A 16010-nucleotide genomic window follows, 5' to 3' on the forward strand; every position below is an offset into this window, starting at 1 on the left:
AGGGCAGCAGAGCCCGTAATCAAAACGGCAGCATCATTCAATGGCAGTGCAGTAGGGGCAACAAGGGCAGCAGGGCCCTTACTCAAATCAGCAGCATCATTCAATGGCAGTGCAGTAGGGGGCAACAAGGGCAGCAGGGCCCGTAATCTTATCAGCAGCATCATTCAATGGCAGTGCAGTAGGGGCAACAAGGGCAGCAGGGCCCGTAATCATGTCAGCAGCATCATTCAATGGCAGTGCAGTAGGGCCCGTAATCATATCAGCAGCATCATTCAATGGCAGTGCAGTAGGGGCAACAAGGGCAGCAGGGCCCGTAATCATGTCAGCAGCATCATTCAATGGCAGTGCAGTAGGGCCCGTAATCCTATCAGCAGCATCATTCAATGGCAGTGCAGTAGGGGCAACAAAGGCAGCAGGGCCCGTAATCCTATCAGCAGCATCATTCAATGGCAGTGCAGTAGGGGCAACAAGGGCAGCAGGGCCCGTAATCCTATCAGCAGCATCATTCAATGGCAGTGCAGTAGGGGCTTCAAGGCCAGCAGGGCCCGTAATCATATCAGCAGCATCATTCAATGGCAGTGCAGTAGGGGCAACAAGGGCAGCAGGGCCTGTAATATCAGCAGCATCATTCAATGGCAGTGCAGTAGGGGCAACAAGGGCAGCAGGGCCCGTAATCAAGTCGTCAGCATCATACAATGGCAGTGCAGTAAGGGCAGCAGGGCCCACCATAGTCTGAGCATCAGCAATGGGAAGCCGGCGACTTGGGAGGCATTTGCGTAGAAGGGTAGAGGACAGAAGGGGAGAAGACTGAGGCGGGAAGCTGGAAATATGAGCTTTGTGACTGAGAATGTATCCGCGCTGTAGGTAAGCACACAGACCAATTTATCCTGTTTGGTATTAGATCTGGCTTGAAAGAGGGTCTCTCTTGGGGTAAATCTGGCTGTCTTGAACGAGCGGGTTACCAGTTTTTTGTGGTAACCATGCGCACAAAGCCTGGCTGCTAGCTGTTTAGCATTCTAGTCGTAATCTGTCAGGAGGGTGCAGTTGGGACAAAGTCTGAGAAATTGGCTGTATGGTAAACTCTTTCTGACAGCGCGGATTGAAATTCGTGAAGTGCAACAGGGTGTTCCTGTTAGTGGGTTTTTTTTTATAGAGAGAGCAAATAAGTTTGTTCTGGTGATGTTTGATTGTGAGGTCAAGAAAATGTATTTCTTGATGGCTGGCTGTCATGGTAAAATCAATGTTGGTGTTTTGTTGATTGAGCCACTGTAGAAACTTTATTTAGGAGCGCAGACGACCCATTCCAAATGAGAATAAAGTCATGGATATAGCGACGCCACTTATCGATGTGTTGCCTGAATGGGTTGGTGTCTGTCAGGATGAGGCTGTCTTCAAAAGCCGCCATGAATATGATAGCTTGGCTGTGCCCCGAATCTGGTGAAAAAATTGGTCTTGGTACTTGAAGAAATTTCTGTGTAGGGCTAGGGACAGAAGTTCTAAAATAAATTCCACAGGTGCTTTAAAAGATTGAGCAGCCTGCAAAAGTGAATCCTGTATACATTGAATAGCTTCATCCTGTGGGAGGCTAGTGTACAAAGCCTAATATCCATAGTGACCAGTATATTGATGGTGGGGTCAAAAGCCTTGCCTTCAAATAGTGCAATGACCGAGGTGCTGTCCCTTAGGTAAGTACTTGTTTGTTGGCTAATGGGTTGAATACATTTGTCAATGTATTGGCAGATGGGTTCTAAAACTGTGCCACATCCTGCGACAAACGGTCACGCAGGCGGTTTAAGAGCATTTGTGTGGATTTGGGGGATATCGTAGAAGGATGGGGTCGAGTCTTGGCTGGTGTTCAGGAATGTGGATTCCTTTTCTGTCAGCCAGTTTCGTTGCAGTGCATTGTAAGTCATTTCTTGAATTTAGCTTTTCCGTTTGGCATTAGGATCTTTGCAGAGTTTTAAGTAGCTGCCAGTCTCATTCAGAAGCTCCATTACCATGAGGTGGTACTTTTCTGGACTCATGACTACTATGCCACCCTCTTTGTCCGCAGGTTTAATGATCACCTGTTTGTTTTTTGCTAGTGAACGGAGTGTAGTCTGTTCAGCATTGGACAGATTGTATTTAATAGGATGATGTACATTTTGCAGTTTAAGTTCTTCAAGAATGCATTTTTCAAAAGTGAGAACTTTCTTCGGTAGTGTATTATCTTGTGGTGTAAAATTAGATGGTTGATGCAGACCTGTGTCACTCTCTACTTTAGGTTTTTCCTGGTCTTTGAAGAAAGATTTAAGCCTAATTGTTCTGAGGAATTTTCTAACCTCAGTTTCTGTCCAAAACCAATCTGTAGGGCTTGAAGGAATAAAGGTCAGGCCTTTAGCCAGAACATTAGTCTCTTTTGGTTCAAAAGGTTCAAAATTAGGAGACCTATTGATTCCATGGTCATCTGTAGCCCATCCGCCTCTGTGTTCTCGGTCCGTGTTGTTATCGTCCCCATGTTTGGTATTGAAATTGTGGATCCCAGCCTGGCCCGAGTTCCTTGTGGTTGGCCTCTACTTAAAAAAGGCAGGTATCCACGATGTGGGGCAAAGAATGGTGGATATAAGTAAGAATTATCAGACCCAAAGGAGTCATTGCTACTATCTGAGAATGTAACTCTATGTCTTGAGGTGCTTCCTGATCGATTGCGATCAGAGTTTGTATTATCGGTATAATTTGCAGCAAGGTATGGGTAAATAACCTGCGCTTTGAAGTCTTGCATATCGCGAGACAACTTCTTGGTTTTTTTGGTCAGAGTGTTTAGTTTAAATTCTTCAAATTGTTTGGTTACTTCTCTGAGTTTATCTTCTCTGAGGTTGGACTTCTCAAGCCCTCTCCAGATGGCTTGCAGAAACACCTCCTAACACACGCTCAGGAGCAACAAAGTACAGTTGCCTGGGTAATGGATTTAGCAAAACTAGATTACATTTTTAGGGCCGCAAGGAAGAAAAAGGCATCCACTAGTTAAAGTACACTGCCACCAACCAGAACAGGTCAGATTACTGATCCAGAGGGACCTCAGGGTGCCTTGGCTTAGCTCCAACCGTTGGGGGCCAATAGGGACTTCAAAGCACACACCCATTAAAGTGCTTACAGTTTTTAGAACCACCACAGTTAGTTTGTCTGCTAGTTCCACTCTTAGAAGTTAGCCTTTTTATTTCTTTTTTATTGTATATGGTTAATAAAATATCAACTTTATACAAAGTTTATACAAACAAAGGGAGACAAAAGATTCAAAATACATACAATTTCCAGTGATAATTTGTATTTGTGTGTGTGTGGGCGGTAGTACGTGGGAAGGGGTGGGGGTAGCAGCAGCGATGTGTGTTATGGGGGAACCCCCCATTTAAAACAAAAATGAAATTGTCAACTTAGTTGTTGGTCTGCTAGTTCTACTCTTCTAACTGTGGTTCTTCTAATCACAATAAACCCATGAAAGAGTTGCAAGCCTTAATTTGGACACATGGGATCTGCAAGCCCTTTGTGCAGAGAAACCATTCTTGATCATCCACAAAGACAAGATGTTACTATGCACTCATCCTCAATACCTGCTGAGGATGGTTTTTCACAATTTATCCTCGAACCTGGTGATCCTTTTCCCATTTTTTCCCAAAGCTCTCTTCTAAGATTGAAAGATATCTCAATTTTCTCGATGTGTGTAGGGCCCCACAATTGTACCTCGAATGAACAAAGGAATTGCAGTCCTTTGAGTACTCATTTCGCATACATGTGGGCCTCCCTCCGTTATGCAATACAGCAAAGTCTCTCATTGTCACTTGCATTGTCGCTTGTATCTTGGACTTTTATCACTTGGGATAGTCTTCTCAAGAAGGACTTCTTGCTCATTTAGTGAGTACTAAGCTGTCTATTTTGCCTTTCAGGGACATTTGCCATTTAATAAATCTGTGAAATGGCCTTGTGGGCTACCACTATGTCCCCCAAATACATCTTGATGTCCTCTAGCTCCAGTAAGCATGCAATGTTTGGAAAACAAGTTATTTGCAATATTTTTATGTTAAGGGAAGGTTCTGTAATGTACTCCTTCTCTTTCAGTTCATATACTTAGAGTTCCTGGTTAACACATCATATCAGGTTGGTAGGGTACTTTGTAATCTCCCATAAGTATGAAGACAATGGGAAGCAGAGTAGAAGTAAGTACAAGGTACTGACTATAGTGACTACTGTGCTTTTGGTTCACATTGTCCTTTCCTCTATACAGCCCTCCCTGCCATCCCCTTAAAAAGAATCCTGTTCAATGTCCTGCTTGTAAAAAGTGTAAAAAGACTGGCTGTTTGGGCCGGCAACCTGTGGTAGGAAAGTTGTACACCGAGACATGATTGTGCACACACTCCAGCACACTATTGTTTGCTTTAATTAATGCTGCTACACATGCTTTGGTCCTGTACACCAAGAATTGCATGTCCCAGACGTAGGCTATGAGTTCGAAGGACAATATTCTCTATGATGGGTAACATTTTCTCATTTAACTGCTAGAATTAAACTATTCTGTAGATCTCCTTTAGAAGTATTTTTTTAATGGGACCTTTTGGAACCTAAATTTCTCAGACTAGATGCCTAGAGGAACTGATTGACTCTGAAATCTACTGATGTCCCTACCTGGGTGTGGCATCATCTAAAGACACTGAATTAACTCTTTTATACAAATGACTTGCCTATAAACATGCATTGCCTTTTTCTTGCACAGTATGATAGTTCTATTTCACTAATAGTGTGTGGACAATCCCTTATTGAATGATATAAAGAGTTTTACAGTACCTTTTACAAAATACTCTTCTTCTGAGTGTTTACCTGTGGCTGCTATGCAATATTTGCATATAGGAGAGTCAGCTGGACTTCACGGTAACCATGTTACCTAGTTTTGTGTAGGTCTTTCTCACACACTTACTAAAGGACTGAGGAAAACCCTCCTAATAATGTTTCATATTTGCTAACAATATTTGTTTCTGTCTGCAAATTAACTCTACTGTTGTTCTAGGCCTCATCCCAATCCATGCCCTGGCTAGCTGACTTGGTTCAATCTAGTGAGGGTTCCTTGGATGTACTGCCTGTACAGTGCTTGTGTGAGTTTCTGCTGCATGATGCGGCTGATGAATCTACTTCTGGTGAGGAAGAAGAAGAAGGTGAAAGTAAAGAACAACGTGCCAAAAAACGACAGGTGAGTGGAGCTGCTTGTTTACCAGTTGAAGACTTGAGGTGTCCTCTCTACATTGCAGATGTTTAATGATTCATTTGTATCAAGGCTGTACTGGCATATGTTAATTTCCTTTACTGGATATGCCCACAGAAAGTATAAAAGGAGAGTGGCATGTATCATGAATAGAAAGGCGGTTTTATAATCTGAAAGATATCCAGACATACACTATGGTTACAGACCCAGTATGTGTTGGGGAACATGTGCAGTAAAGCTGCTCGCATAAATAACTGACACTATTGAATGTTTCTTTTCAGAGACAGCAAAAACAAAGACAACTCTTGGGACGTCTGCAAGACCTTCTTCTAGGACCAAAGGCAGATGAACAGACGACATGTGAGGTGCTTGACTACTTTCTACGACGTCTAAGTTCATCACAAGTGTCTGCACGGATTCTTGCTATGAAGGTATTGATGGCTAGTTTTTAAGATATTGTCAGGGATTTGGTGGGCTGGCGCTGCTCTGAAATTATTTTTCTTTGTGATGAGTTGAGAACTACTTTGAGATTTATATGGGTAATGTGAATCTTTAGATTTGGGCGTTTGGGAAGTGGTATTATAGGTTTAGCTGATAGCAAGTTTGTGGAAGTGTGGTGTTTGTCTATTTTGTGGATTGTCTTGGGGGGAATCAGGATTTTAATGTGGTTTGCTTAGTTAATATATTTGTTGTTTTTGCATTTATATTTGATCTTTATGTGATTGATTGTATTAATATGAAAATGTAAAATAAACATATTTAAAAAAAGAAAAAAAAAGAAGCCAGGACCATACTAAACAACTGGTTTTGGGGAGGTGATTCGGAATATATATCATTTTGGTTGCAAAGGGTGCAATAGTAGCTTGAGAGTGCTGCTGTGATTTGAATCTGTTGCGATATGGACTACTTGGAGTCTGTGTCAGTGTCTGAATATTTATGGACCAGCTGATGAGTCCATGTTCTGGATGGTTAGAGATTGCTTGACAAAATGATTGATGGTTATTCAGAAAATTCTAATCCACTTAACATACATGGTCCGCAGTACAGTAAACCTGTAACCATTCTCCTTTGCTACATATCTGCAGACCTCTGCCATGCAGCACTGCTTTACTTCGTTGGATGGTCACTTTCATGGGAGGAGATCATTCAACCACCCAGCCCTCCTGCTTATAGGTCAGATCCTCACAGCGGAACAAGGTCTTGACGTGCAGTCATGACATTTGTGTACCAACATGTTTATTCGAGATTCCTTTTTTTGGTTCTATTACTTGTGCCACCTGTCAGGTGCCTAATAATGATCAAGATGGCACTGTTGCTGTAATGTGTCCAATGCGCTGCATTCCAGTTGCACATTGGAACCACATCAGATTTGCGACGCCATGCTAGTCTGCATAGATACATCCTAATGCAGCTTATTTATGGTGTAGCCATGAGTGAGAGGGGTAGCACAATTGTGTCCCCTACACATGTCCATTTCCGTGCACCTTGCCCTTCCAGCTTTGTCACAGTGGGTGTTATTTCCTTGTAAGTTTGAATCACTAAGATCCAGACTGAGGTCTGAACTTTGTTATTTTTTCCTTGGTCTTCTTTTTCCTATAATTGCAGGGTCTTTGCTTGGTCCTCTCAGAAGGTGGTGGTGGTGAAGAGAAGGACCAACCCATGGAAGAAGATGCTGTGGATGAAGAGCTGCTACAGTCATACCAATGGCTGTTGAAAGACTTGCCTCGACTCCCCTTATTTGACAGTGTTAGAGGAACTACAGCTGTTGCATTACAGCAGGTAAAAGGTCGGGTTCTTATAAAGCTGTATTAAAGCTGTATGTATATTGGGCTCTCTGTGAACAAATGGTACAGAGAATTTGTGAGTGCCTTATGGAGCTTGAATGTAATTGAACTGCAATGCCCAAATGTCGAGCATTTCCACTAATGACCACAGTTCTAAGGCTTTAAATTTAATGAATGCCCGTTGCTAGGAAAGATTTTCTTTTTGCTACCCTCCCATAGATTTCTATGGGACACCCTTTCTTTTTGCTCGTTTTGAACCCTGTCCTGCCTTAGAGATAGTATAAGCCTGGTGTTGGTCCAAGAGCACGAAAGGGAGATGAACACATATTTAATCGAACTGATTTTCACAGCTTGGGATCAACCAGCCATAGACATATTTGCAACAAAAGCAAACACAAAATGCACAGCTTTGGCATCCAGGTAACCTCAACAGGGGTCTTTCGGCAACGCAAAATGGATGGGAATTAGTTAATTTGTTTGAAAAATGTTGTTTGAGTTAAAAAACAAGCACATTTTTCTTATGTGTGAATTGACCTGTGCATTTTGCATGCACACTTTTCAGAATACCGAACGCGGAGAGCAAGGGTTGCGGGGTGTCACCCGCTTAACATTGGAGGTCGGGGACCAAAGAAAAAAGGACTTTTAAAATGTGTGCCCGAGCAGTTATATTGAGGTCAGTTAAAATGTAAACGAACAAACAACCCAAATCCGTATGGCTGATGTAGACTGGTATATTTGCTTACCCTTAATCCTAGACTCCTCTGCTTCACAGAGTAATCCACAAACTCTTTCAGGCAAGCTTAACCCTGATTCTCAGTGCTCCAGCGTGGACAAGGCAGTTGTTGTATCCCAATCTCCTGTGCATGTCAGTTTGCCCACCAGTCAAGTTGTGTCCAGTTCACAACATTGTAACACAGAATCCACTGCAGATAACCTGTCCAAATCCAAAAGCTATGAACTTCGCAGTCTGACTTCTGACTTCAGAACGTTTGGTCTTTTACACCTGTCGCAGTAATGTACGGAAATACTGAGTGAGGCAAGGAAAACAAACACCAAGACACTTACTTTACAAAAATGGAAGCAGTTTGTCACTTTGTGCTGTGAAGGCATCATGAAGCAAGACACAGACAACAGAATCAAAGTTCAAAATAAAAAGATGTACTAACTCAAATGTCAGGATGGTAGAAGGCCTAACTTGCCCTATGCTAAGTTGGGATTTCCCTACCTGAACAAAACTAAGGAAAGTTTGAATTGGAGTTCAACGTAAAAGTCTGTATGTGTCCAAAACATATCCTTGTCCTAAACAATGTGTAGGGATGTCAATAATGAAACAAATGGTGATAAAGTAAAATGTCTGAGCTTCTTCCAGTTCTTAGCTTTCTCTTCAGCTCCCCTTCCCGAAGTTTAAGAAAGTTCCACAAAAGTCTCAAAATTACCTTTTCCCAGTTCAAGGCAATACAGTTCCACACTATCCTCGGGGTTCCCATCCCCAAGTTCAAGGCAATACAATTCATATAACAAAGGGGTCTTGAAGCTCCATCTTCAAGACAGGATTCACAGTTCATCAATTCTCGTGGTTCCTTTCCCCAGGATTTCAACCTAGCAACTTGTAGGGGTTTCAATCTTTCAAAGTTCAACACAAATCTAGGTCCACTTGACCCTCCTTCTGGTTTGCTTTACCGGTCAATCGCAGTGCTCCTTCTTGGTTTATTTGACAATGGCTTTGACTCTCGCCATTTAGGGCTCAGTGGTCAAGGGGCAGTTGTCAGAACACATGGACATCCATCACAGGTTCCTTAACCAGGAACCCTCACTTGTTTCTCCTTGTCGGCCTCTTGGTTCTGTGTGCACTTTTACACCCTCTTGGTTTCTCCTAGTTAGCCTCTTGGCTTTGCCACAACATGTTACACATTTCCTGTCAGTCTTTGGCCTCGTCGCAATGTATTCATTCATAAAATTCACTTTGTGGTGATCTTTCTTACACCCCTCCTTTCTATTGCATTTCGTTCACACTTGTGCTCTTTTCATTAAGTTGCTTACAAATGGGCACTTTCCCTTTTGGTTGTCATCCGTTGTTTTGCCCATAAGGTTTTATTTTCAAAATTCTATATGTTCTACGCTTACTTTAGCTCAGTTTCAAGGTTTTTGTTCAGTTTGATATTCAATATATGTGATTCATCTTTGTTTCAAAGTTTTGCTCAGCATTCAATAAACGTCAATATGTTAATGTTAAAGGATCTTTGTACCGCGCACTATCACCACCGGAGTAGTCCCCTGGCGGTCTGGCGGATCTGAAATGGAACGGGGATGGTGGGTGAATTAGTGGGGACAAGCGGGAAAAGTGCAAGAGAGCAGTGATGTGCTGTTGGCAGCTTCAGTTCAGTTAACAATGTTCGCTGAGCTTGGGAGTGCTTTCCAGTTGGTAGCCGTCGTGTGCTGTTGTGCGAAGCTATGTGTGGTTTGTTTTGTTGTTGCGGTGTACTGAAGTTTGTGTGGTTTGTTGTGCTTTAGGGTTGTGGTTGTGTTTGGTTAGAGTTTGAGAGGTGTATGCAGAGGGGTGAAATTGTTAGTGGGTTGGTTATTGGCCTTGCTATCTAGAAGTGATATGTGCTAAATGTCCACGCTCTTTCTAGATGTGGTGCGTGAATATCTCCGGATTTCTATCTAGATCCGGCACTGGCCAGCATTTACAATCCTGTCAACATATGACACACGCCAATATTCAGAATTATATACAAATGTGGCACTGGCCCACCTTCAAATTCCCTCTAGATGCGAAGCAAGCAAGCGCTCACAATTCTATCTAAATGTGGCATTGGCTGACACCCACAATCCTGTCTAGATGCGACGCAGGCCAATGTTCACAATTCTAAGTGTGGTACTTGCTAGCATTCACAATTCTGTCTGGGTCCGACGCAGGCTAATGTTCACAATGCTATCTAAATGTGGCACATGCTAATATTCACAGTTCTAAGTGTGACACGTGCTAACATTCACAATCTTATCTAGATGCGAAGGAGGCTAATGTTTACAATTCTATCTAAATGTGGCAATTGCTAATATTTACAATCCTATCTAGATGCAACGGTGGCTAATGTTCACAATTCTATCTAAATGTAATAATTGCTAACATTCACAATTCTATCTAAGTGTGGCACTTGCTAATATTTACAATCTTATCTAGATGCAACGTTGGCTAACATTCACAATTCTATCTAGACGGTGCAAGCAAATAATCACAGTTCCAGCCTAGTGGCACAAGCTAGTAATCGCAGTACTATCCTAGAGGGCACACGCTAGTAATCACAGTGCTATTTTAGGGGGCACAAGCTAGTAATCACAGTACTATCCTTGAGAGCACAAGCTAGTAATCACAGTACTATTTTAGAGGGCACAAGCTAGTAATCACAGTACTATTCTAGAGGGCACAGGTAGTAATCACAGTACTATTCTAGAGGGCACAAGCTAGTAATCACAGTACTAGTCTAGAGGGCACAAGCTAGTAATCACAGTACTAGTCTAGAGGGCACAAGCTAGTAATCACAGTAGTATCCTAGAGGGCACAAGCTAGTAATCGCAGTACTATCCTAGAGGGCACAAGCTAGTAATCGCAGTACTATCCTAGAGGGCGCACAAGCTAGTAATCACAATACTATTTTAGAGGGCACAAGCTAGTAATCACAGTACTATTTTAGAGGGCACAAGCTAGTAATCACAGTACTATTTTAGAGGGCACAAGCTAGTAATCACAGTACTAGTCTAGAGGGCACAAGCTAGTAATCACAGTAGTATCCTAGAGGGCACAAGATAGTAATCGCAGTACTATCCTAGAGGGCACAAGCTAGTAATCACAGTACTATTTTAGAGGGCACAAGCAAGTAATCACAGTACTATTCTAGAGGGCACAAGGTAGTAATCACAGTACTATTCTAGAGGGAACAAGCTAGTAATCACAGTACTATCCTAGAGGGCACACGCTAGTAATCGCAGTACTATTCTAGTGGGCATAAGCTAGTAATCACAGTACTATTCTGAAGGGCACAAGCTAGTAATCGCAGTACTATCACAATTTAGGTAGCTTTGTTATGTGGCAGGGCTGCCGCAGTAGAGCGATTGCTCTACTCCACAACCTGGCCAACCCTATTAATATGCTTAATTCCGCTTTGTTTTCAAAGTTTCATTCAGTTCGGTATTCTATAACTGTAATTTAGAATTGATTCAAAGTTTCATTCAGTTCAATAAACGCATGTGGCACTTGATTGCCAATGTGTAACACGCCAGGTGCGCTCCGATGCTGATTGACTTTCCCCGACAATCACTGGTCCTCTGCGTTCCTCTCCGGTCAGCGCTGTACCAAGAGTTGCACTTGGAGGTAGGTTTCAGACAGATTCTCATGTCCGGGGCAAGGATGTCCAAAGTGTTGGAGATAGAAAGATGCAGGTTAGTGAGTCTGCAGAGAAAGTGGAGGCATAGTCATCCACTGATATTCGCTTCATGGGACGAATGACTGAGAAGGAAGGTGGCAATGCTGGGATTAGCCTTTGCTTGAGGGACAAGAAGTTTCAGGTGAGAGGCAAGCAGGAAGTGGTCAGTCCAAGAGAGAGGAGATGTGAGAGGGTTTCTTCTTCCTTCTTAGATTGCAGCTTCAGCTGCTCTCTCTCTCTCTCCTACGTGGAGGCTCCCACGTGTGTGACGGCTCAACAGCCCAACTTTCCCTTGCTGCCACCGGTCTCTGGGACATTGGCCGGCGTCCTGGCTTCCTCTCAGGTCCCACCACAGCTGGCTCCTCACGACACGGGTCCCCTGCTGGTCTTTGCCCCACAGGCCTCCCTGTTGCTCTCTCTGCACATTTGGTTTCCCTTTATACACCTACAACCCTTTGTCAGGTTGCAGGTGTGGGTCTTCAATTGGGCTTGCCTGACCATAATTGAAAGGGCATGCCTGACCTTTAAAGTACTCTACAGGCATCTTCTTCGTCCCAGTACTAAAGTGGTGAAATTAGATGTTTGTGTTCATCACTCCTAGTGGCCTCTTCCTCGTCCCAGTACTGGAATGGTTAAATGAGGTGTTAGTATTAATCTCTCCTAGTTGCCTCTTCCTCGTCCCAGTACTGTCAGAGGGAAAAGATGGGGAAAAGAGGGCCCGGAGGAGGGTTACATCTGTCTTCAAGAGGGAACAAGGGATACAACGTCTCACCTATCTCACCCTTCACCTAGTTCTTCAGGTTGGATAATATCTCCTGACGTTTTCTTGGTCAGTGGTATAGGGATAGCAATATCCCATAACCGCCTCTGGGATAGAGGATGCTCTATGAAAGGGAAATGCTGAATACTGTATCTCACCTGAGAACATCTCATCCCCAATGTCCAAGGCCCCCTATCCAGGTGATGTTTGCTTCTCCACCCCCAGGGTCAGGATCCAAGAGTGATGGCCTTTCCCATGCCACCCGAGAAGAGGACCCAGGGGCAGGGATGTCATTTCACCAAAATGCCAGGGGTAGTGGAAGTGGAAGTGACATCACACGACCCTTGACCTCTGATGACATCGTAGGAAGTGATGTCATTTGGCCACACCCCGAAGTAACATCACAAGAAGTGATGGACCACTACCTTTCACCCCTCGACAAAACAGGAAGCGGCATCAAAAAACATTGTTTCTACACTACGAAAAATATGGTTACAATATCACTGTAAAGTGATATACATTTCATATAAGAATGGATCACCATATGTATCATTAATATCAGTGCAGCTGTCCAGTTAAAGCATCGACTGTCAAAGGGTCGAATGGTCAAAGGATCGACACAAAAGTACCGAAAACAAAAGGATCGATTTTTTTTTTTTTTTTTTTTTTTTTTTTTTTTTTTTAAATTATATATATATTTTTTGGTTTTTGTATAGGTAAAAAAAATGGTTTTTACAAAAAAAAAACGGGTTGGGAGGGGGGGCAAAAAAATGCAATCCTTTTGTTTTCGGTACTTTTGAGTCGATCCTTTGACCATCCAACCCTTTTTTTTCGATCCTTTGACTGGCAACCATCAGTGCATACAGGCCCATATTACCAAATCACTGTGAAAGCAAGCAGACGTCCAAGGCCAAAAGATAATGGGCCTCATTCCGGGTTTGGAGCTAACCATGGAGTAATTAGCTCCATGGTTGCCTCCGAAACCGTCCCAAATCCGGCATGGTGATGGAGTAATTACCGGTCCATTCCAGGGTTGGAGGGACCGGTAATTCCCCATTCACCTTTTGCCCTTCCCCATTCCCATTTCTGCCCCATAGGGCTCAATGGGAATGGGGAAGGAGGTAATTACGGCACCGTAAATTACGGTACTGTAATTACCTCCGAGGTACCTTTGCGGGTCCCGTACTTAACTCCTGCTAAAAGCAGGAGGTAAGGAAGGACCCACAAAGGGGACTCGGAATACGGAGGCAAGGGATTACCGGCATCGGCACCCTTACCGGTAATCCCTTACCTCCAACCTCGTAATGACCCCCAATGATGTGTTGTTATATAGCACTTACGCTTAAGCGCTTCATATAGAGCAAATATTCCTTAAATTATCACCCAACCTGTGTTGATACTCATTTATCAACCTCAGCAGGATGACAGGCTGAACTGACCTTGCTGGGAGTCGAACCTGCAGATCACACTCACATTGCAGCAGCCAGCGCTCAACCCACTGAGCTATTTTACCGGCTATAGCTATCAGAAAACCAGAAAGAGCCTCAATGTAAAAACATATATATGCAGGTGCTACCCCTGGTGACCCCTAAATGACGTCCATGCCCAGAGGGAGTACATGTGAGAAAGTCCTCGGGTTTCTCACAGTGCACAAAGAAGTGCATCAATCCTATTATTTGTTTGCGTGCAGATATTGTTACATACCTGCTGTATTTCTCTAATTTAGGCTTAGTTACCACTCCCCTAAAATACATTGAGCTGCACTGACTGCTTCCACCACCTCACAACAGAAATTGACAAGGCGGAAGTTGTCAAATGATAAGGATTTATGGAAGGAGTAAAGCATGTTTTTCCACTGGTCACACCCCCTCCCCCAGCCTGTTTGAGATTTAAATAGTAGTTCATAAACTGTGACCTCTGCCTGAGTCAGTGCACAAAGCTTCATATACACGATGGCCTTCCTCAATGCAATATCCTCTATCAGGAGGGTAAGCAAGCTCCAAGCCCTTTCAGCGGAGAAACAATGTTTCACTATTCACACACAAAGTAGCTTTAGAAACATCCACAACTCTCCCCCAAACACATTTGAAAGTTTTACATTAGTTACCAGGCTTCTTACTGAATCCACAGAAAAGAGGAATAAAAACCACTGCGCACACTGAATGCACCTAAGCAGTTATGTGCTATCCATATAAAAACGAAAGCACTGTGTAAAGCAAATCAGTTCTTTGTGTCCTTTGCAACAGGAAAAGAGGGCCACCCACTTACCAAATGCAGCACTGCAATGTGGATTATTCACTGTATATAACTCTGCTGCACATTGGGTCTCGAATATCGACCTTTCACCACCAAAGCCCAATCCCATTAGATGCTGTTTGCTATTTGCAAAGACATGGAGTTCAATTAATTCATCCAGTCACACCAACTTATTCGAAGGGATTGTGTCCTCCGACGTATTCCTCATCTTAGATAGATATCCTTCCAGCTCTGCTGGCCTCGGAAAAATTTTCCTCTAGAGGGCGCTGCGCGTCGACGTCCCTCGAGTCGATGTCCCTCGACAGCCGCCGTATCGACGCTCGACGTCATCCTGCCTATAAAGGCCGCGCGCAGCGTCCGTTGCTCAGTTCCGTTTTTCCGCGCTTACTTGGTGCCTCGGAATACCGTTGCTCACTTCTTAGTCAGATTAATCCTATTTACCTCGAGTTATTCGATCCATACTCGATGGCTATCTCGTCGGAACCGACAACTCCTCGATCCAGCTTCAAAAAATGTCGAGATTGTGGGAAAAAGATGTCGTTGACCGATCCTCACAGAAATTGTCTGTGGTGCTTGGGAGCTGAACACCATTGTTCGGAATGCGAGGACTGTATGTCCATGACAGCTAAGGCCCTGAAGGAGCGTAGGGGGAAGCTGGAGAAAGGTAAGACTTTTAAAGCTTCTTCTTCGTCGACGAAGTCGAGACATTCGTCTCCTCGTCACCATTCGCGCTCCAGGTCTCGGAGTGGGTCTCATCACTCCTCGAGATCGAAGCACTCGAAGAGAGGCGTCGAAGATCCCCTTCTCCATCTTCCTCTTCCTCTGTTTCGCCAAAAAGAATCCCTTGCCCCACGAAACATAGTTCCCGGGCTGAATGGGAGGAATTCCGAAAGAATATGATGAGCGTCTTCGAGAAAGCGGCCTCGACCCCCTCGAAGACTGCCGAGAGCGATGCTCTGGTCGAAAGACCCGAAGGTCAAAAACGCCGCGAGTCGCAGTACCCGGCGAAAGAAACCTCTTGAGCGGGTTTCGAACCCTCGAGCAGGACTATGACCTCCAAACCTTCCTCGAAGGTTCCGTCGACGTCGAGGTCGATGTCTTCGGCACCGTTGTCGAGGGGACCTTCGACACACGGTCTGTCGACTCGACGCCGGCCTCGACACCGGCGTCGACGCCAAGAAAAGTCACGGTGACCACACATCCAGTGACTATCCCCAGGCCCTCGACTTCGATGGCGTCGATATTGTCGAGTAGAATTCCAATTCTGTCGAGGTCCTCGAGGCCTCCACCTCTGTTTTCGACGCCACGCTCGAAGCCTTCGACGTCGGCGTCGACGACAACGACATTTTCGAGGCCAATAATGACAAGTTCTGCACCCTCTGCCTTGGAAATGGGATTTACTCCCTTTATGAGTTCAGAACAATTGAGAACTATATCCTCAATTTTAGAAGAGGGTGATTTGTCTGAACAAGACACTTTTGAGTTACAGGGACCTGTAACCCCAATTAGAGAGGAATTTTCCTCTGAAGAGCGCAGATTAAAGGATCTTCATGATTCTT

General features: G+C 44.0%; 1 protein-coding gene across 1 annotated transcript in view; it reads left to right on the plus strand.

The window, feature by feature from the left end:
* The window catches only part of INTS1 (integrator complex subunit 1), a 2112141-nt gene that overhangs the window by 1167248 nt on the left and 928883 nt on the right, over nucleotides 1-16010 (plus strand). Inside the window, exons 21-23 of the mRNA XM_069647642.1 lie at nucleotides 5036-5215; nucleotides 5509-5658; nucleotides 6833-7006. Coding sequence (XP_069503743.1) covers nucleotides 5036-5215; nucleotides 5509-5658; nucleotides 6833-7006 — 504 coding nt within the window. The remainder of the gene's footprint in view (nucleotides 1-5035; nucleotides 5216-5508; nucleotides 5659-6832; nucleotides 7007-16010) is intronic.

Source organism: Ambystoma mexicanum, chromosome 2q (genome assembly GCF_040938575.1).
Source record: "Ambystoma mexicanum isolate Mex_15411 chromosome 2q, UKY_AmexF1_1, whole genome shotgun sequence".
NCBI classification, from domain to species: Eukaryota; Metazoa; Chordata; class Amphibia; order Caudata; family Ambystomatidae; genus Ambystoma; species Ambystoma mexicanum.